The 23,722-nt window shown below is 40.3% G+C and overlaps 1 protein-coding gene across 2 annotated transcripts in view; it reads left to right on the top strand.

Moving 5' to 3' along the window:
- cdh13 (cadherin 13, H-cadherin (heart)) overlaps nucleotides 1-23,722 on the top strand; it is a 425,435-nt gene that overhangs the window by 262,714 nt on the left and 138,999 nt on the right. For both annotated transcript variants that reach the window (XM_041996695.1, XM_041996696.1), the window contains exon 8: nucleotides 8,770-8,948. In XM_041996695.1, the coding sequence (XP_041852629.1) occupies nucleotides 8,770-8,948 (179 nt within the window). The remainder of the gene's footprint in view (nucleotides 1-8,769; nucleotides 8,949-23,722) is intronic.

Genomic DNA, 23,722 nt, shown 5'->3' with positions numbered 1-23,722 from the left:
GCGTTTCTACCAGAAAGGGCAAGATATACTGGGAGGAGCAAACAGATCAACGTAGCACACGCAGAGTGATTTACCAAACATAAAACTGGTTCCACTGGCTAGTTTTGAGTGTATATTTAGCACATCTGAAAGGCAGATATTAACTGGCACAACTTTATGCAGAAATGGTTGCAGTTATTGTTGCAAGGAGGCGGCATAGACACCTCCAAGTGACGGAGAGACCACATAGTTTCTGATCGTCTAAATATTTCTGGAATGCCAGGGGCAAAGATTGAAACACGTGGCTGTGTTGCTGTGTTGAATGCTGTGTTACGCGGGAGGGGCTGCTGCTGCACCCTGGGTCTGCTGGCATTTAGAGCCTTCACCACCGCCTGTAACCCATCTTCTCTCCCTTCAGTTAATGACCATCCTCAGCCCAGATACAGCGTGACCAGCTGCACTGCAAAGCAACATTGTGCGTAATGAAAGGTGCCACCGAAGGCGCGTTTATTTGATCAAAATGTTTTGGGCTAAAAGTTTTAATTCGTCAATAAAAACTATTTTTTGTCACATATCCTGCTGCGATCAGCTCTAGTGCGGCACTCCCAGTATTCCAGTCCTGCTGAGCTTCTAAACTCTCCATGGTGAAACCATAACGCAGCTAAATGCTCATTTGAACACTGCTGTTTGCACCTGTTGTCCCAGCATTCTTAGTTGATCATAAACAACACATGCAATCTGTCTGCATGTGCACGCAATTCTGCACCTGATTATCTGGAATCTTAGTAAATCAGGCCCCTAATCTTTCTGCTCATTGGTCCTTAGTTTAACTATCACAACAGATACTGAAGCAAATGTCTTTGTGTATAAGAATATTAAGACAATACACCATTGATGCAGCATTTCAAATGATTTATAGATTAAGTTATGATGGGAACTTACGAAACTCCCACACACTCGATCATAGAGTTGTTTCATTTATTTTTAAGTTTAAGAACCTGTAAAACTATGTTTGTGCTTCAGCCTAAAAATATTTTGTTTGTTTTCTTAGTTCAAATTCTAAAGTCAGTCCCAGAGTTTTGTGTCCAGCCTTGACAGTAGGTCCATGTTAAGGTTTGGTACAGCCATAACACGGAAGTGTGCCAGACAAGCAGGCAGGCAAGCCAACAAGAGCTGGAGTTAAATAAATATAAAACAAGCCGGTATTGTAGTTTGAATTGGGCTTAAAGGTGAAATGTTTTAGTCCTGAATTTACTAAAATAAATATGAAGTGTTTATGACCCGAAACAGGAACATGATACAGAAAAAATAATGATGCTTTACTGGTGTTTCATTTATTGACTAAAAACAAAATCTGACGTTTACTTGGTTGATCGATTGATTCATTGATTGATTGATTGATTGATTGATTGATTCATTCATTCATTCATTCATTGATTCTCAGCTGCAAGAAATAAATTCAGATTGTTGATTTATCTGTGGGCTCGGGTTAGAGGGGTTTGAGCTGTACAGGTCTATATAGAAGCAATAAAGGGACAGTGATTAGAAATTTAATTTAATAAAGAAAAAAGTTTCTGTTTGATCTTTCTGTCATATTTCAACCTAGGCAAACCGAAAACATTTAATTAAATCTCAGTAAACTGCATCTTTACAGAATAAAGGACATAATTTCTCCTGTAAAGAGCTGAGGGAGAGACATAAATAACCAAGTTTGACAGACCTGAAAATCCTGCAGGAGACACATTTAAAGTGCTGGCTATGAAGTGATTTGACTGAAAGAAAATCTTATATTTGCAATTATTTCTTTGAAAGGACTGGTTTAACAAAAGATTCAGTGGTAAGCAGCATCTTCAAGGAGAAGAGAATTTCACAGGTAACAATGGGAGGTAAACGGTTGGAGAAGATTCGAGACAAATATGTCTGCTGATAGCTGCTCAGCTGATTTATAACGATTACCTTAACGCCTTGAAGACCAAACTACAGCTGAAAAGAAGAAAAGAAGACATTTTACTTACAAGTTGAAAGAAATGCTTGTAAAAACAACGATAATCAAAGCAAAGAATTATCTGATCTAACTTTTCTGCAGCCATGATTCTTTATACGTCGATGCTGCGTTTAATAATCACACAAACTGCATTTATCACAACACCCATATTTAGCAGCATTATGATGCTTTTCTAGATTCTAAGACAGCTGATGTTATAAAGATGCTCCTCCATGAAAACAAACATTAAGCTGAACTGAATGGAACTGAGCTCCAGGCACACAACCCAGGGGACCAAGCTTTGTGAGTCCTGCCCTAGCCTCCGTGCATGCTCTGACCTGGCACTGTTTAAAAAAACTGACCAAAACACATCTTTTCAGAGCTTTTTATAAATTTTAATTGATTAAATTGATTTATGGGGTATGCCTACTGTTTTTAATGTTTTTATTGTGCTGATTGATATTTTAATTGCATTTTTATTGTTGTTTTCCGGCTGCAAAGCATCTTTGAGTTGTAAAAAGTGCTCTATAAATGAAAAGTATTTAAATTAAATGTATTATTATTATTTTTATTATTATTATTATTATTATTATTATTATTATTAGGCCCGAGAACCGACGGCGGTGCGAAGGCCTATTGAAATGCAAGCGTTTATTCTTATTCTTATTCTTATTCTTACCGGCTGATGGGGTGGTGCAATGGGCCAGAGCGGCGCCAGAGGTGCGAGGGCCTTCATCGCTGCTTGCAGCTTTAATTATTATTATTATTATTATTATAATTATTATTATTATTATATTCTGATTGTGTACATTTTCACTGGTAAATATGTTCAATTAAAAATATAAATGAGCCCAACTGCAGCAGATTTAAGTTACAACGTTGCTCTGACATGGAGGGACAGTGGAATATTTCTCTGAAACATCCTACCTCTCCTCTACTGGAAATGTTAAAAGTGACAGAAAGTAAAACTGAAAACTAAGAAAATGTGCTAATCAGTTACCTCTATTGCTTCCAATTGTTCCTCCGTTCTCTTGTTTTTTACCTCTCTGTTCTGTCTCCATGTACTTTTCATCTAGACTTATCTCTGCTGCCACCTCTTCACTGCATTCTGCTTTTGAATATGCTTATAATTCATCATACCATAGTATTGGCATTGGAGAGGATTCATCTTTGAACTTCCTTTGATCTCATTCACACCTTAGAATAGCACGGCTTAGCCTTTGGTCTTTTCATTTCCTTCATTCTGATTAATATAAATCCAATTCCTGGTTTTACAATCTCTATAATTGAAAATGAAATTCCGATCACTCACGTTCTCTCAAATGCAACATGTAGACAATGTGCGCACACATGGTAGATTCAAACACATACTCGCATCGCGTCTGTCTTGTCTGTGTTGCTCTGCTTCATCTTTTCTTTTCACACTGTGTCGGCTCCCTGGTGGCTCCTGCAGATCTGCCATCCCCCACTGATTTCCCTTGGTGTTTGAGAAAGATATAGAAGTTAGCTGAAGGCGATGGCACTGTGTCCCAACAGCTTGTGTGATGAAATCAGTCCACAACATGTGCATCAGTGCCTGCTTTCTTTTTCGGTGTCGTTCACTGCATCTTCTGTAAATCGGTGATATTTTACCTCGCAGTCCTGCTGTTTCTTGTCCGGTATTTTGACTGAGCGGCTCGTTGTCGGTGGTGGAAGCATGTCAGACGCTATGCAGACTCTCTCTGGACAATCCATCCTAATTATATCACTTCTTTCTCAAACCAGTCTGAGCTAGTGTCATCTGCAACAAGGCAGATGGGTCCGAGAGATAGCGAGGTAATGGCAGTCCTGCGCATCCGCATCCATCCCTCCATATAGCCATCCAATGTGGTTAAGATTGATTGGGCCTGAGCTCCTTCCAGAGGATGAAGCTGATAAGAGAGGGCAATGAGTCCTCACCCAGGCCCCCCACATGATCTCACTGTATGATTAAACACTAGCTGATGTTATTCCAGTCCAGTTGCACTGTTACAGAATACTAGATGTTTATCATAAGTTGATTAATGCTGGTTGTTGTGTTGTGTCCTGTACTGATGTATGTGTCCTGGTTACATGACGCTGATCTCTGAGTGGAATTATGGTATCTGATGAAGACAGTAAACCCTGAGAGGGGGAGCTTGCCTCAGATATCACATAAAGCATGTCAGATTGCATTTTGCTTGAGAGACCTCCATTTTCCAGCAGAATGACAACATAATTCACTAAGATCTGTTCAGGATAACCAATTTAGTCATCGTTTTTAGCTCTAATTTGCCGCAGGTCGGTGTGTCTGTGTGCAACAGTGCGCATACATATGCTTTTGATGGTGTGTGCATGTGTGTGTGCTCACTTGCCCGTCTCTTAACAGTGTGGCTTTTTAAGGTGTGAAGTGGAACAGAGTATAGGTAATGAAGGAGATAGGACTGTGTAATTATTCTGTAGAGGAAGGATTACCAGTTTACTTAACTCTTAATGGTTCACCTTGAAGTGTAAATGCAAAGAGGACAAAACTCACACCCCTCTGCCTCTCATTACCTCCAACTAGACTCAGAGCATTTGCTACGAAGCTGTTATTTATTGTAGACTTACATATTTTCCAACAGCCATTTTGGGTGTGTTTTGAGTAGTTTTGCTAATGGACTGTGGGAAACTACCACCCCAGATTTAAGGAGAAGCATGAACAGAGATCTTTATGAGCCATGTAATGTTGGTTCTCACTCATTTTTTAATAAATATGTGGGTCAAATTAGATTCCAATTGGTTTCCTCAGCAGCAAATATGCTGAGAAAGTCAAAAAACCGGGTTTATTTACATCCAGACCTCCTGGGCCAGTGCCCTGCAGGTTTTCAACGTGTCCCTGCTCCAACACACCTGACTCAAATAAAATGGATCCAACAGCCTATGAAGTTCAGCACAATCACTCATTATTTAAGTCAGGTGTGTTGGAGCAGGAAAACACTGAAAACCTGCAGGACACTGGCCCGAGGGGGCCTGGATTTGGTGATCTATGACATATTGGGTAACCCATTGTAATTTCATATATATGAATAAATTAGGTATTTCATTGTCGATCGCTGGTGACCTGCTTTGCTGTGATTAGTTGAATGTAAGAGATGAGTTTGTTCTGAGTTCTGACGTTTTGAATATATTCTTACAAGCTTTTTGTTTTTTCTATCATAATCTCAGTAACTAGAGAGATGACCATGATTTCTGTGGAAGAAGCCAGTCCTTAGTCCCATCAGCCTTGTTGATTGAGTTAAAACTGTTTTCAGTCACTCAACAGGACACATCAAACACAAACTCCTTTTCATAAAAAACTTTAATTTCACTGCAGTTTTTCTCAGAATGAATTCCCTTTGTAAAGCCAAAGGTCCCACAGGTAAGAATATATGGTGCCAAACTGTCCATATACCATTTTGGAGAAACTATCACATATTGTACTATGATTTCATGAAGGTCTAAAGCTACAGCTGCTCTTTCTAAAGAGAAATTATAATAATAATAATAATAATACATTTTATTTTAAAAAAGCGCCTTATCAAAGCACCCAAGGACACTGTACAAACATAAGACATTAAAAGTAAGCAAAACATTAAAAGCACAAAACAGAATAAGTGATAGGGGAAGGAAACACTGTGGAAAGATGTATATGGACTTAGGGGGGATAAGACTGTCTGAACAGATGAGTTTTGAGTCTGGATTTGAAGAGAAGGAAGGAGTCCACTGTACGGAGATCAGGAGGGAGGGAATTCCAGAGATGAGGAGCCGAGCGACTAAACGCCCTGCTCCCCATTGTTGCCAGACGTGCCGGGGGAACGGAAAGCTGATGGGTATGGGAGGAACGCAGTGTGCGGGAAGGGGTGTGTGGATGAAGGAGATCAGAGATGTAAGATGGAGCCAAGTTATGGAGTGCCTTAAAAGTGATGATCAGTATTTTGTAGATGATCCTTTGTTTGATGGGGAGCCAGTGGAGTTGTTGCAAGATGGGAGTGATATGATGAGCAATGGGGGTCCGAGTGATAACACGTGCGGCAGAGTTTTGGAGGAGCTGCAGCTTCTGGAGGGACTTATTGGGGAGGCCAAAAAGAAGTGAATTGCAGTAGTCAATGCGGGATGTGATCAGGCTGTGAACTAGAATGGCAGTAGTTTGGGAAGTGAGGGAAGGACGGAGACGAGAAATATTACGTAGGTGGAAATAGGCGGACCGGGTGATGTTATTAATGTGAGACTGGAAGGACAATGTGCTGTCGAGGACGACACCCAAGCTCTTAACCTGAGGGGAGGGGAGGACAGTTGAGTTATCAAGAGTAATGAAACATTTATTGGCTTTGGATAGGGTGTGAGGTGTGCCTACCAAGAGGACTTCCGTTTTAGAGCTGTTTAGTTTTAGAAAGTTGGATGAGAACCAAGACTGGATTTCTTCAAGACAGAGGGTGAGGGCGGTTGGTGGGAGCGAGGCAGATGGTTGAGTTGAGAGGTAGAGCTGGGTGTCGTCCGCGTAGCAGTGGAAATTGATATTATATTTACGAAGGATGTGGCCGAGTGGGAGTATGTAGATGATAAAAAGGAGGGGGCCCAGTACAGAACCTTGGGGCACTCCAGCGGAAACGGGGTAGGAAATAGATTTATGAGATTTGAGTTGTATGAACTGTGTTCGATCAGAGAGATATGAAGTAAACCAGGCTATTGGGGTGTGAGTGATGCCAAGAAATGAGAGTCGACTTAGAAGAGTAGCGTGAGAAATGGTATCAAAGGCTGCTGTGAGGTCCAGGAGAATGAGGATGGAAAGCAGTCCAGAGTCGGAAGCCATGAGTAGGTCATCAGAAATTTTGATAAGTGCAGTCTCGGTGCTGTGGAGGGGACGGAAGCCAGATTGAAACTGCTCATAAATATTGTTGGACAGCAGATGATTATGAAGTTGAAAGGCAACAGATTTTTCTAAAATTTTGGAAATGAAGGGGAGATTGGATATGGGACGAAGGTTGATGAAGTTGGTTGGGTCCAGGCCAGGTTTCTTCAGAATGGGCGTGACTGAGGCAGATTTGAGTGAAGAAGGGACCAAACCAGAACTCAATGAAGAGTGGATGATTTTGGTAATGAGAGGCGCAAGTGAGGAGCAGCAGGATTTAACCAGGATGGAGGGAAGTGGATCAAGGTGACATGTGGAAGGTTTGGATTTATGGATAATGTCAGAGATGGTTTGGACTGAGGGAAGGTCAAAACTAGAAAAAGTGGTTGTAAGAGATGGGAAGGAGGTAGTGGGGTCACCTCCAGCGACTGCAGCTCCAATAAATTCATATTTATTCTGAGAGTATTTGGGTTTTTTCTGGTGAGCTTGAAACTCTTTTCATTTGTGCTGTCTACCATCTTCATTTATTCTTCCCAAGTAACACATAAAGTAATATTTACACATCCTAACAAATCTCACATGTTCTCTTTACTGTCACTCGAAAAGTATTCAGATAGATCTTGTGGTTGCAGAGAAATACTCATTTCATTATGAGTATGCAATTTTAAAGCAGAGGACAAATATAAAGGCACAGGGGGCTAAGAGGTTAGAAAAGAATTGACTATAATTATTCAAGGAAAATATATGGATTGAGTAAAAAAAAAAAAAGATTAATTGGATTTTAAAAAGAACATGTTGTTTTACTGATTTTGGTTTTAATTACAGTAACTGAACAAACAGTCTTTTGGAGTGTATCATGCTACTGTTGTGTACCAATTATAGTTTTATTTCATAAATTACAATCTCAGCATTTAAATGAATTCCCTTACAAACATCACACACACCAAACTATTCAGTTCTAAACGATCTCTCTGCAGGCCTGGACGTTCCACCAGAACACGGAGCAGTGGATGGACATATTTAATAAACAGTTCAGATGAGGGACAGCGTAACATGTTCTGTATTTGCATCAGAGGTGCATATATACGTTTCCAGCCTCACCTCTCAACGTGAGGACTGAATGTGTGTCTCGCTGAACTGGTGCGAGAGTATCTCATCACCAGCAAGAAGCTGAGATTGAGGGCTGATGGTGTGTCAAGGATTGCCTGCCTCTTTCAGTTCAGATGCAGTGGACAGGTTTTCCATTTTTTTCCCATTACCAAATAAAATGCACCCTGCTGTTAGAGCTGACATGACGGAGGAAACACATTATTAGAAAGGGGAAACCTTTTAAGATGCTGCCTGGTGCAAGAGTTTTAGATTTAGCTTTTTCATGCATCTGCTGCAACTCTTCAAAACTCATATGGTATCACTTAAAAAATGTTTAATGGACTAACTATTCTAAGGCTGACTCTTCTAACGTCTTTAAATATGATACATACAGTTTAATGAGACCTTTGGCATGACTTTATAGTAAAAACTTGGCTCAAAACCCTGTTGTTCACAATCTGATACTTGGCTTCTGCCCCCTGGTGGACACAATAATGCTGACATAACCTGGTAAAAAAAAACAGTAAAAATTAAAAAATTATTTTTAATTTATTTATTTTTTTCACTTTTTCTCAAAGGGTTTTCTTGGGTTTGGCTTTAAGGGGATGGTGTGTTAAAAGACTTTTATTTTCTAGATTTCCAGGTGTTTCAGCTGGTGTCTGACATGTTTAGGGTTTATTTAGCTTTTCGTTTTATACCCTAACAGGGATAAATGCACATGAGATAGATTGCTTCTAGTATTTCTAGTACTTCTAGCATCAGCACATTTACTTAGACGAGACAGATCCTCTTAGATGTTCTTGTAAAAATCAAGGTTATGCTCAGGATTGTCCTTCAATGTCTTCTCCAGGAACCACAGTGATGACAATGACGGCATTTGATGCTGACGACCCTGGCACAGATAACGCTGCCTTGCGGTACAACATCATCAGACAGTCGCCGGACAAACCTTCACCAAACATGTTCTACATCGATGCAGAAAGAGGCGACATCGTCACCGTCATTTCGCCCACGTTACTGGACAGAGAGGTGAGCTAGCTCGAGTGTCTGTGTGCAGGATGGTGGTCTTTTTTCAGTGCACACACTTATCATAAGCTATTTCTGCAATAAAGCCTCTGCATCTACTCTTTCCCAGCTGATCTTCATGCAGCTAGAGAGCAGAGTGAAGTAGGTGCATATAGTATATGTGCATGGGATTTTTATGCCACCTATAAGGGTTGTGAGTCTTTGTATGAGAGGGCAATAGTGTACACCAGCAAGCAGGCGCAGAAGGCAGGCGGGCGTCTTTGCATATCCTCGTCCAACCCCAGCGAGACAACAAGATGATTGCTTTTCCAGCAGGGTGACGAATGCCAGAACATCGATTGGGTTCGCTGGTGGAAGAGGAATATTAGCTGTTGTCAGACACTTAGTGAATAGTTTAATTGAGGTGATACACAGTCATCCGTCGACTCTGGTGCTGTCCAACAAGCCTGAATGAAAACCTGCCATCCGGAACTGCTGGAACCATTGCGACTAAGTGCCCTGATGAGCCAATCTCAATGCTACAGTAAACCTTTTTAATAGAGGTGTAATTGATTAAAAGTACAATGAAATGAGATGTAATCAATGCAGCAAGCGATGCTAGCTGCTTTTGTGTGGTGATGACAGACCAGATTTATTGAAGAGGTGCATGGAGGTCTCTGTGGTTTTCCTCTTTATTAGCAAGGTGAAAGTGAGATCTTTTAAAGATTTAGTGAGGGTGAATGAGTAATTCAAGCCTTTAAAAAAGGCACAGAGCCAAAATACAGTCTGTTTTTGGCTATGCTAAATATTCGTTCAAGGGTAGCTGCACTGCTTCAGTCTGAATGTTTTCACAGAGCTGCCTGGACAGGGCTGATTATAAACCAGAGTTTCTGGCAGATTTACATTTTTTTGTAGAAAAAAAAGAAAAAGAAATCTGAAGTTTTATCTGTTGGTGCCGAGATCATCTAAACACATCAAGTTTCTCTATGCGGTCTGTGAGCTCAAACTCAGGTGAAAGCCTCCTTGTAGCCATGTCCGTTTTATTTCATTTTAAATGGGAAAATATTAAATACAACGTATATGCCTTTTTTTTTTTGTTCGTTTTTTAAGAATAAGAAAACCTTTATTAATTACTCAATGGGGAACTTGCATTGTTGCAGCAGTATAGCTAAGATATAGCAGTACATAAATGTTTACATAAACATGTATGTAATATGTACATGTATCAGAAAAGTGTAAGTTGAAATTGCTGCATAGAAATAATTATTGAACATAACTGTGGAAACTATTACACAGGTTGCAAGAGGTGGTTGTAGAGATTTTGCACATGGGAGCAGTTTCCATGTGTTCATTGTAAAGCGTGACAGCAGCAGGGTGGAAAGACCTGCGGTATCTCTGGATCGGTCTGTCCCTGAAGCAGCTCTTGAGGGCAGACAAGGAGTCCTGCAGGGGGTAGGACTTATGGTCCAGCATGGAGATCACTTCCCTCAGAGTCTATTGAACAGCCCAGGACAGAGCTGGACTTCCTGATGACTTTGTCCAGTTTCTTTCTCTCCCTCACTGTGATGCTGCTGCTCCAGCAGACCACACCGAACAGGATGGCTGATCCACCACAGAGTCATAGAAGGTCCTCAGGAGTGCCCCTTCACTCCAAACGACCGTAGTCTCCTCAGAAGATAGTGTGGGTCTGTGTTACTACTCCAGTCCAGTTTATTGTCCAGTTTTTTGTTTTTTTTTGTTTTGTTTTGTTTTGTTTTTTTTCTCATGGAAGAATGCAGAATGCCCACAGCTAGTTGGTGCATGATGTTAGTCATCAGTTGGGTCAGAATATTTACTGATTTGTCCCCCTAACAGCCTGAAGCACCGTGCAATGATTACATCATATTTGGTATTAATGTCATTGTATGTATGATGCCAGAATTTATTTTGGGTTTATTTTTGTAATAAAAACAATAAACATAAGTAAGCAGAGCTCACAGGATGAGGTCTGCTTACTTACATCATAGCATGGGTGATCGGGCCTTTTCAGACTGTGGGACCCCTACCAGACCACCTGAGAAGTCCACCGTCTTTAGAAGTTTTTAAGCAAAACTTGAAAACCTTCCTTTTTAAAGAAGCCTTCGGCTAAATAGTATTTTATTGATTTTTATTATTATTATTATTATTCCTGTTTTCTGTAAGCACTTTGAGTTTCCCTATAATATAAAGTGCTCTACACATAAAAGATTTATTATTATTATTATTAGCATGTACATAGCCAGATTGCAGTACAGAAAGGATGATTTCTACTTGATCGTTTTCCCATAAATGTGACTCCAGCATGTCATCCATCTTTCCATCTTCTCATAAAGGAAGAGTTTTGGACAACAGCTCATCCCACCTATTTCTGCAAGGCTTTTTTTAATAGAAAAAAAAACAAAAAAAGTTTCAACACCAAGGGGGAAAACATAGAGAAACAAATCTTCTCTGTTCTCTAAATTCCTCCAACATAATTCAGGGGGAGCCCCCAGTGTTTTTAGATAGACACCTCAGCTGCCCCGGGGAAGCTGAAAGCAATCCGGAGAAAATTGGAAAATCAATTTTGTCACGTTGAAATCAGTTGAATTTTCACTTTAGCGCCTTCTCTGTGGCATAAAATTCTGCCTTGATATGTACATTTATTCCACCGCTCTATTTTTCTCACCGCGTCTACTTTAGACTTGTCTTCACTGTTTGATATTATCCTGACAGGCAACATGAATAGATCAATGATGGGCTGTAATTTCTGACAGCTAATATTCCCATCATGCTGAGGCCATTTTTTTACATTTGAAAAGATCAACAAGGGTTCACATCTTTCATTGGATGTACTTGGAAATCTGTCAATTTGATTTCTAAGAAAAAAAATAAATTCAGCCTGTTATATAAGAGAAATTTCACTTCAGTGGGTCTCAAACACCAACCCATACACAATATTCTTTTTTAATTATTTTGCTTCATCATATTTGAAAATTAATGTTTGATCCAGAAATGCCAATACAGAGAGCACACAAGTTATTATGCTGAACTTATTGTCTCTGTAGGGAAAACCTTTAGTAACTGGTAATAAGAAAAAGGACAAAGGTTTGAAAGGTCTCACCAATTTTAATAAGTGTGTTCCACCCTTTATCTATGTGAAGGAATGCAAATAGTAGGTTGAGATTCAAGGAAGTATGCAGGGTGTTAGGTTATCTCTCTCGAAGACGCAGCTTAATTGTGTTTTCCTCCTTTGTGTGCATGTATGGGTGTGTGCAGTGAAAATATCTTGGCTTACCTGCAATTAATTAATCAAATGTTTACAGACACAGAACACCTTGAGAGACATTAAACAGATGAGCCTCATGCTGAGCACATCCTCCTGCTGATCTTCCAAAAGAAGAAGAAGAAGAAGAAAAGAAAAAATTGTAATCCCTGCATCTCAGTTGGTTGATTTATCAGCAGTGTTGTGCAAGTTCATGCTTCTCATAATAAGTCCAGGTGATTTTTTAACCCTGTAAGTTGCAAAATTGAGACAAGAACCAGGCCCATGTCTCCAGAAAGAGACATTTCCACAACCAGAACCGGTCATCAACGATTGGCTGGCGCCGCACCACCTGCTACCCCAAGCAAAAAAAACAAGGAACAAAACATAAAAATCTAATGTGTAAATGTGTCCCAACATTTTTTCTCATTTACAGTATGCCTTAAAAACTTTAAAACTAACCAGCTAACCTGTTGCTGGGAGGTTCCTGAAGGCTGCAAGGCAGTCTGATCCAGGGCTGCTGGCAGGGGGTCTAGCCTTTTCCTAAAGGCTGTTTTAATGACGAAGACTTGCAGATATCCTCTCAAACAGCACTTCTCTTCAAATGAAAAGTCCACGAGGCTGATGTTCTAACTTGCTTTTTATGTGAAGGCAAACTTGTATAGAAACATTAGATTTTTACTGTGGGAATCTTCTGCAGACAGCACAGTACACGAAGCATGTGATGGCATCGCTGCGTCTGCGGCTTCGCACCTTTCACCTCCACTTGCCTTTTCAGAGGTCTGCACAGATGTCGCTTTGCCAGCTTGTTATGCTAAAGTCCGCAATGCATGGTGGGAAACATAGTGTGAAGTCAAAAATGTATGCAGTGACTGATACAGGACCTCATATAATCCGAACGTGTTCACGTTTTTTATTTATAAATGCGTTCAGTTCACAGAAAAATGAACGTATTCATTTGAACATGTTCATGCACAGCTGTTTATCAGTCTGAGCCAAGTTTCTTCTGTCAACTGTGCTTTCATGCACCACCTCACATCATCACATCTTGACTGCAGTACATCCTTTCTGAGAGGTTTGCAAACTGGAAGAGCAGAGATGTGTATCGGGAAAGAAGGAAGGGGAACGGGGAAAGATGCTTCGATGATCCCAAAGGAAGTTAATCCCCATGTCTGAGACAGAAAATATAAGGCACGAAATAAGAAGAATGTAGGAGGTTACTAATAGTTTTGGCTTCATATTACTGCAGAATATATTTGATGTTAAAGTAGAATGATTCCAGTTCCTAGACATGCACATCTGTCTGTGCCACACATCCCAGTAACTGTAACCTATTTAAGTGTACGGAGTGTAGGTATGCAGACAGGCTGTAACCAGAGACGACAGGCTGCTAATGGCAGTGTGACTTCCTGACTCTGTAATGTTCTCTGGCCAATCTGGAAGCTGTCACTGCTCTGGATGGCCAATCGATGGAGTCGACCAACCACCCCCCCCTCCATGTTCTACAAAGGTGAATTACATGGGGATAAAATGCCTGTGTGTATGTGCGTTAGTGTGTCAAGGTATTACTCATGTTGTGGGGACTAATCTGTTTACACATACAGATTAAGGGGGTGCGTCTCTCTTTTGGGAGTGAAAAGAAGGAGATGTAAGTCAATGTAATGTCCTTTGAAGTCACAGATGCACAACTGCATTTGGGGGTGTATGTGATGGAATCTGGCATTTACATTAAAAAAGATCTGGCTATATATTTAGAGTGTTGCTAGTGGAAGCCCTTTTTAGATAGGCAATTCGACTTGTCACAAAAGGTAAAGTGCAGGAGTACTAATGGCAGCTCAGTTCCAATAAGTGTCCCAATCAGCCGTGACAGGAAACCAGCATGGACAAAAAGCAGGACCCCCACTAAAAGGTTTGTAGTCATCATTAGAGCTGCACCTGCACTTTATCTACCAAGACAAGTCCGACTGTCTGCTGTGACAAAGGTTTATTTTTTACATCCTATCTGGGCCAAAGAGTTTTGAGGGTTCCCAAATTTTAACAGCTAATGGTGAAACAGCTGGTTTTATTTTCACCAGAGGATGACTAAGTGCTCAACAGGTTCATTCAGAAGCATTCAACAGACTGTCTAAGCTTAAGCATTCACTCTGATCCATCTATAACACACTCACTGGCTTAGGTACACTTAACTAGTACCAGGTTGGACTCATAGAGTCAAGAGGGTGTTTTGTTCCATGTTGACATGATAACTTCACACAGTTGCTGCAGATGGACATGAGATTCTTCCGTTCCTCCACATCCCCAAACATCCTCTACTGGATGGAGATCTGGTGACTGGAGGCCATTGGAGTACAGCCAACTCCCTTGGAGATGATTTGAGCTTTGTCCTAGCTAGGATGGATTTATTCCAAATTCTGATCCGACCACCTGACTGTCACAGTTAAATTCGAGACAAATCTGACCGATCTGATCGATCAATCAATCAAACTTTATTTATTAAGAACTTTTCATACAGTAAAGTGTAGTACAAAGTGCTTTATAGATTTTAAAAGCATTAATAGAATAGCCCATCAACCCGCCCTCCCACCAAACAGCAGCCACACCACTTCTTCATCAGCACACATACATATACACACACACATACACTCAGATTAATATGAGGCTGAGCACAGAAGAGCCATGAAAGGAAACACCATCACAGGAGCCATCTGCAAACGGAGTCGACCAAACCATAGCTGACACGGGCACCAGCCAAAAGACCAACACCACAAAGCCACAAGCATGGTGACACGACCCCCGGGCTCCCTCTGAGGAACACCCGAAAATATGCAAAAATAATAAAATATATCAAAACAGTGAAAATAATTTTTAAAAATTATGATGAAAAGTATTGCTTTTAGCAAAATATAAAATTTATTAAAATAAAATTAAATGGAACCAGGTTACAAAAATAAATCAAATATCCACACTAAAACAGTAAATACGATGTAAAAGCCAACTTAAAAAGGAGAGTTTTGAGCCTGTTCTTTAAAACATGGATGTTCTCTGCAGCCCTGAAGTCCTCTGGCAGGCTGTTCCAGAGGCGGGGGCCAGAATGTTGAAGATGCCTCCCCGTGGGTATGTGTCCTGACTTTAGGAAGGGTTAGAAGACCAGCACCAGAGGATCCCAGGGTCCATGAGGGTTTATAAGGTAAAAGCAAGTCTGAAAGAAAAGAAGGCCCAGAACCATTAAGGCTTTAACTTTAAAATGAAACACATGGGAAGCCAGTGCAGTGACCTTAAAACCGGTGTAACGTGGGCCCACCTTCTGGCCTTCGTCAGGACAAGTGCAGCTGAATTTTGTAGTAGTCTTTTTGTGAAGAGCAGAAAGCAGGGCGTTACAGTAGTCTAAGCGACTAGTGACCAAAGCATTAGCAAATAGGGTGGACTCTGGCTGTATTTTTGAGATGATTAAAAACTATTTTGTGGTATTCTTAATATGTGACACCCAGGTTTTTCACTTGCAAAGATTAATTCAGGGACAATGCCTGTAGTTTAGAAACATGTTTCTCTTTTAGGGCTGATCTAAAACTTGAGATTTGTCTCGGTTAAGCTGTAAAAGGTTCTCCACCATCCAGGATTTGATATCTGAAATGAAGTTAAAAAGGGCATCCATTGGTCGGGTATCATCAGGAGACGTGGAGATATAAAGTTGTGTGTCATCAGCATAACTGTGAAAGTTAATTCCATGTCTCCTGATGATGCCACCAAGAGGGAGCATATACAAACTGGAAAGAACAGGGCCTAAACCTGAAGCACCCGGCGTGGTCCTCAGCTGCTGTAGCCCCTCTACTTCAATGTTTGCAATGTTTGAGATGGTCTGCATACTTTGGTTGTAACCACTGGTTGTTTGAGCTTCTGTTTCCTTTCTATCATCTTAAATCTGTCTACCCATTCTGTCTAAGGAATTTTTGCCCAAACAACTGTGACTCAGTAGGTATTTTGTTTCTTTTTAGACCTTTTTCTGTTAACCTCAGACATGGTTTTGCATAAAAATTCCAGTAGATCAGCAGTTTGGCACATTCAGAGTCTCCCATTGTCTTTCTTCTCCATTCTGATGCTCACTTTGAACATTAGCTAGTAGCTAGTCCTTATACTTAATGCCATGTGATTGGCTGATTACCTCTTTGTGTTAACAAGCAATTGAACAGATGTAGCTAATAAAATGGCAGATGAGTGTATCATCTCTGTTGACTAGATAAGTTATAATCTTTGTTGTGTTGTGTATAATGGGATTTAGTTTCCAACTGTCTGCACTGTTAATGTGTTTACATTATCGGCTCTGTTCTGCTGTGTGGCAGGTTAATGGATGTATATAACCTTCCTATCCCATCAGTACAGTATGCAACACTAGCAGCAAGTAAAGTGACCCAGTATTTGTTTGGCGTGACCTTGGCAGTTTGCTTCCTGATAGCGTTTAGCTGATAGGAAAGCTTATCCTCTCTAATGGCTTATTTGGCTTGGTGGCCAGTGTGGCTCCATGCCTGTGAGCTGAATGACTGATGGATGGCAAGAAAACATTTGCAGGTTCCACTTTTTGGGACAAGCACTTTCATTTTCTCCGTTTTTGCTGTTGTGATGGCTTGTACTCCTCACACACTGTTCCTTTTTACCCTCATTGTGTCTGTTCATCACATTGATTTCTTGTTTATTTTCATTTTGTGTTATTTTCTCTCTGTCTGCCTGCCTATCTTTTTTTTCCTTTTGTTTCTGTCTGGCTTGCCTCCCCCTTCTGTCAACACTTCACCATGGACATCCAATTACTCGCAGGTCATAGCATAGTGATTCCATTCAGAGCAGCACCATTCAGCGCGGGCTTCAAACAGCCATTCAAATTACATCCTTCGCTGCCTCCAGAGTTGCTGCTCTGCAAAATGTTGTTTTCAAACATTTCTGGGGCCACCGCCTAATCTGATCCCCCAAACATAATTGAATGTCAGTCGTCATATAAAGATGCTTTCCTCTCTTCAATTAGCATCTCCTTTCCTTGTGTCACAGCAACGAGACAAAGTAGACACAGAAATATTTACTCCTCTCAGGTAGAGGCTGGAGAGAGTTATTATATTAAGTAATTTATATGCAAATAATACAGCACACGGGACAGATTGATAAGATTTCATTACAGCAGATTTTGATGTACACTTCAGTTTATAAACTCCCTTTCATTTGCCAATTATGATTTGGAGATTGGAAAAGCATGAGTAGATGAGCTGGGTGGAGAGATGTAGACTACTATGGGAGAATATTTCATCAGTGGAGGTAATATGGCTGGAAGCACATGGACTGGGTCAGTATGGAGAAGGTCAGCCCTCAGTGGCTGACAAGGTGGACATACCATCAGAAAGTTCATTGACTCAGTCGCCACATGGAAAGCAACAGGAATCATGGTGATGCCACAGCAGTGAGCTTGCTCAGATGTTTGCGAACCACAGACACAAGTTTAAAACTTGAAAGTTAACTTGAGCCTTGAACGCATCACCCGTATTAGACCCTTTAGGTGCCGGGGTTTTTAAAGTTTTTAAGGCATACTGTAAATGAGAAAAAATATTAAATATGAACCAGAGTTTATGATGGCAGTAAAAGTAATCATCTGATTTCTTATACTGGCATCACAGGTTGGCAGCTGTGTGTATGTATCTATATAAAATCGGGTTTAGTATTTATCAAATCTTAGTCTAAATATTCAGTTGCTTCATCAGACTGATCCACCTATGATTCACGTCCTCATATAGCCAGTCCACCCAGCATCATCATGGATATTTATAGAGTTATCCAAACCTCTGCTGCCCCCACACATGTTTCAGAGCTACGTTTTCCACCCCTGCTGCCTCGACCACTTCCAGAAACTCTCCTAAATATTGGAATTCAGCCTGCTAGACCGCGGTTAGGTAAAGCCTCAGAGTTGTCATCTCCCACTTGTGCTGCTTCATGTACATTATTATTACAGAATGATGCACTGTGATTTCTAACAGAAGCATCACTTCGCTAGATGACCAACCATCATCCTCAGGAGGTAAATATTCCCTCCAGAATCAGAGCTGCTGATAACTGAGAAAGTTCTTCATCAACAGTGAAAAAGCATTTTGATATGCTGCTGATTTCTCTGTGATCCGACTACGACTAGACTAGATGATACTACAACTCATACATCCATATTTTTATAAGACCCTTCCTTCTTTGTTCACATCACACTTGAATAACTTTCGGATTGAACGATGATTAGATCTTAGTTCTAAATAAAGTGCTGAGACATTCAAGGCTCAAACTAAACAAATCTACAGCAACAAACCAATGAATATTAATCTGCATTTATAAATCACTTTTATTAACTAAAAAAATAACTTCACTGTTGCTCAGGATGTTCTGACTTTATTTTCAGGGAATCATCAACTTCAGATTTAACTGTAGAATCTGTAGACCAGGTTTGGTGTGAATGACTTCAGGAGATAAATAGTTTTCAGTTCAGTTTGAAGACAAGACCAATTACAAACAGAAAAGTCTTCGTCATACTCAGACGATGGCTTGAACCCAGAAAAGAGTGCTAGAGAAGAAAGTAAAGCACTTGAGTACATTACCCAGAGACGCCATTAAAAAGAGTGTTACTGCAGTCTCTCCAATGGCCGGTAGCCAGAATTCTTGCAGCTGTAATCAATACAATGTAGTTGGTGTGAACCCAACCACCTCACACTCCCTTGTTCTTCCCTGAAATGAACAAGGTGGACACCATTCACAGGCAATGATGAAATACGGCACCCCTCCTTTTCCCTCCATCTCCGCTCTTCCTCTCCTTAGCATCTTCTTCCTCCTGCTTTCCCTCCCTCTTCTATCACGCCTCTGTCCAGTTGCATTACTGAGGAAATGAGATTCCCTCTAATTAATTAGATCTCTGGGTGCTAAAGATGAAGATTACACTCCAACGAAGGTTAGAGGTGTCAATCACAGTTTTTTTAGACTGAGCATTCCTCCAGATAAATTGAGCCCCCAGGGCATTCTGTGTAAACGTGCACATTGATAATCTGTTTTGGTTTAATTGAGTCTCACCAACGGTAGTCAAAGAAAGTCCAGGATCAGCTGGAACAACAAAATAGAGAATCCTATCCACCGAGAGACCAGGCAGGGAGCACAGATTCGACAGACGGATGAGAAAAATGAAAATAGTAAAGGATGAAGGTGAAATATTGGATCAACAATAGAAAAGAAAAAGACAGGATAAGCTAGAGAAGTAGGATGTTTATGTTAAATTAACTCAATATAAACAAATAAAAATAAACAGAGAGGATAATAAAAAACATGTTTAGCTTTTTATTGAAAATTTATCTTTTAAAATGATTATTGTGATGTTAGAACCCCACCTCAGCTAGGGAAAAGGGGTGGCAACATCAACATTTGTTTAAGGTAAAGCAACTTATACTTTCACTTCAGCTCTCTTTTAAACAAGTCTCTTGTAGGACCTCCCTGAGTTATTTTTAACTCCTTCCAGGTTTCTTATCTGTGTTCTGAATTGCTTTAATCATGCTAAACTAAAGAAGCAGCTCCTCTCGGGTGGTCAAATGGATTGAAGAGAGATTCTGTGTGATGGTTCTCATGCTTTATTCCTTCTCCGTGGTTCTGCAGGCACAACGTCCAGGAAAAACCTTGTTTGTAGTCAGCAACATATGATTAAAGTGAGAAAAGTAAAGGGGTGGAAGAGATCATAACAGCATTATGTGCGCATAGCACACCACAGCTCACCCAGACGTTGTGCAAGTGTTATCACTGCTACTTTACTTCACACATAACTTGTTTAAAGCAAGCAACACTGAGGAGGGAATAGATGCAAAATGAGCAGAACTTAAACAGCAGCTCATTTAAATGACTTTGCACACAAGGAAAAAAAAACACAAGACCTTTTTAAAATTCAGAAATAATCTGTAAGAGTTCTGACTTTTTCCGTGTCCTGAGGAGGTATTGAAAGGGCAGCAGAGAGACAGGAAGGAAAGAGGAACAGGGTGAGACCTGAGAAGAGATAGATGAATGATAGTGACAGGAAGAGTGAGGCATGCAGGCTGAGGGTGGGATAATTAGAGTGAGACTTGCTGCTTGGAGGGAAATGTCGTTGCTAAGTGGGAATGAGGCCTTCGGTAATGTCAGGAAGGTCCGGGTGATGCTGCACTCTCATTATGCTCAGCAGCACTCTCACCTTCCTCTCAATGGCTCTTCCTCTTCATCTATCCTCTCCCTGTTTCATCCATTTCATTCCTCCCATCATTCCCCCTTTTTCCTCCATGTTATCCCCTCCTCACTGACCTGGGGATAAAGAGTATTTATCAACAGCTCTTACTCTCAGCTCAACCTCTCGCCTACAATAGCACTTAAAGGGAGAATTAATTTTCTGCATCAGACAGTGCATTGATTGGAAAAGTTTGCTGTTGTTTGCACGGTACAGTTCGGTTCTTCGTCGGTTGATATGCACCACTTTCTCTTTGCTTGTGAAATTACAGTTTTGTTCATTTGCTCTGTTAGATTGAAAAGAACTGTTGCAGCCTGTTCCCCTTCAGGAGATTATTTTAAACAGCCATGTTGAATAGATCCCTTCATCTGCACTCATTTGTTTAGTAGAGACACAGATCAGCAGTCTGGAGTACACATTTGGAATGATAATTGTATTTTATTGTAGAAGAGAGATGAGGGGAGAGCTGAAAACACAAATGAAGGCATATGAGCTCAGGTCTTAAAGCAATTCTTGCAGGGAGATTCTGTAAATGGGTTTTTATTTAGTTAAGCCTGCATTCATACCTGCAAATGGTCCAACAGGGAGATTTAAAAATAAAAAAAGGTTTGTCTTGCTGCTTTCAGAATAATTTAGTTTGACATATTTGTAGCCAGACTGAATCAGACTGAATGTGCTTAAAGTAGCTCCATCTTCCTATTGTTCGGTTTCTCCTTCCGTGTCTCTCCCCTTATGGTTTCTACTCTCTCTGGACTGAAATACAAAGATCTTAAGATCTCTGCTTGCTGTGTGTTCAGCAGAATCCCATAGGAAGCTGCAAATGATGAGAAAGTAAGACTTCAAAAAGCAGTTTGCAATAAAAATAAGTGGCAAAAAAAAAAAAAAAAAAAAAAAAAAAAAACCTGTAGTGACTGTCCGCTGCGGGATGCGGTTCTATTCTGGGAAGCTCTAAATTCTGTGAGGATCTCTCAGGTGGGACCATGCCAGATTATTTATATCCATGTAAGACTTTGATTTTGAGTGAATTTTAATTGGACCAACAGATTTCCCATTTTTTAAATGAAATTGTAAGTAAACTTAAACGTGTGATAAATATGTGAAACATTCATGTTATATTTTCTTTTTCTGAAGATCTTAGGCCCACAGTTGTTCAGAGTCTTTTTCATTTATAAAACTGCATCGTTCTGTGCAGCTGCATCAGTCAGTTCAGTTAATTCTGTTTGAGGTTGTAAAGCTTCCTCACCGTTGCTACGGTGATAAAGTCTTGTTTTGTTGCTCAGGAAGCCAGCTGAGTTAAAAAATCTGGAAGTTTCTTTATAGCAGCCATGTTTAATTTAGAGAAGGATGCTTTGTTGAGTCTCTTAATATCTGCTTTATATGTTGTATTAAAGGAAAACATATCTGTCCAAGTCCTTAATGGAGCAACATTCAAAATCAAGCAGAGGAGGGCAGGAAAGCAAGTGTGAGCAATCCTTTGTGCAAAGGGTCTAATGTACTTTTTTTTTGTCTATCTTTGTAAAACTTATTTTCACTACGGCTGCTCCATGCTGCAGCTGAGTAGAAATAGAGGACTTTTCCTGTCTCAAGAATTCTCATGTTCATCATGTCTCACATCAAGGTTAAAACATTTCAAAAGACATAACAGGGTTTTCTTTTTCACGGTTTTACTGAAACACTGGTCTGGACTCTAGTTCTGACTAAAGCTCATTTAGCCTGAACACTGTAAATAAATGATGATCTGCTGCTTTTCTGGACATATGCCTCTGGTTCATGACCACAAAGTAATGTTTACACATCTTTTTCAATGATTGGTGGGCATATTTACTTATTGTTGGACCAAACCAGACAAGTTCCTCCTTTTTTCCAGTACGAAGCTAACCAGCTGCTGGACCAGGTATATATAAAAGACTTGTTTGAGTTTACATCTAACTTTCAGGAAAGAAAACCTCCAAAATGTTGGACTATTTCCTCTCTGACTTGTGATGGCGCCTCTTTCATGCGTTTTGCATAATTTGTTTTATGCTGCTTCCTTCAAACCCCATCCATCATGATGCAACGTTCCAGTGAGCTTATTATAGGCTATTGCCACACTGAGCTCACATAGAGACTTTATATTGTGCGAAAATAACGGCTTCTGTCTTAGAAGTAAGTGATGACCAAGGCCCAGAAAGAGACCTCCTGGTCTCTCTGAAAGCTGGAGATACAGCGCCTCATGCCTCAGAAAGCTTGTGGCACAGTCACACACAGTCACAGTCGCCACCGAAACACCTTTTGAAGTTTGTACAGTGGAATAGTCAATATTTGAATTTTTGTACATTCAGACCTGGGGAATGAGGTTTGTATGGGAGCTACAGCCAAACTGTCGCTGGCTGTGGGTTCAGGCAGTGACCTGTGTGGGCGAGTGTGTGCCCGATAAGGCCTTTGGCCTCTGGGCCACAAAGATAAGAGAAAAAAGTATTTCACAAACTCTCTATTTGCAAATTTTATGGCTTACCAAAGCACTCGCTGCCACACACACTTACACACATGACCTCTGTGAACGCCTGCAACCACCTCATTGTCACAGAGACATTTTTATCACATAACTGGCTGATAATTAAAAAGTAAAGAACTAAAATCATAATGAAGTCAGTCCAGAGTCCATTCCATCATGGACTGGAATTTGTTCACATATTTTTATTTTTTATTTTTATCTACATTTAAAGATTTGTGTGAAAATAAATGCTGCAGTTTCCACGTTGCGCTGACATGATTGCGGCTGCTCAGTTAAGAAGAGCACATTTCATGACCTGCACATTCTCTACCGACATGAATAATTAAAAATTAAGTTTGTTTATTGATACAGAGCCAGCGATACCAGTGTTTATGATGAGACACATCAAATCAGTAGGTTGTCAAAAATAAGGATTCTGATCAACACTGTGTTCTCAATTTCACTAAAAGATTTCATACTTAGTTGCTTCATTCCTGTATAAAGTCGCTGTCATTACCTGCTTGTTTCTGTGATAGATATTAAAAGATAAAGTCTTCATTTCTCTCTTAATCACACAATAAACTCCCAACATCTGTCCTGTGACTTTAATCAGCCCGGGTGCTGGATGGTGTGCAGAGGAAGGAAGGATGAAGGAGTGGAAAGAAGCATTTGGAGAAAAATGTTGTACAGCTCTCAAATAAAGCAGGTCTGTGATGGAATAATTAGGATGGATGTTTTTCTTTTTGTCTTGTTTGAGCTTGTCTGTTTTTCTAAAGTAGGATGATGGGCTAGGAAGGAGAGTGACTTCAATGATCAAACAT

This window comes from Melanotaenia boesemani, chromosome 10 (genome assembly GCF_017639745.1).
Source record: "Melanotaenia boesemani isolate fMelBoe1 chromosome 10, fMelBoe1.pri, whole genome shotgun sequence".
NCBI classification, from domain to species: domain Eukaryota; kingdom Metazoa; phylum Chordata; class Actinopteri; order Atheriniformes; family Melanotaeniidae; genus Melanotaenia; species Melanotaenia boesemani.
The sequence above is the reverse complement of the archived record's forward strand: the minus strand, read 5'-3'. Positions and strand labels throughout refer to the sequence as shown.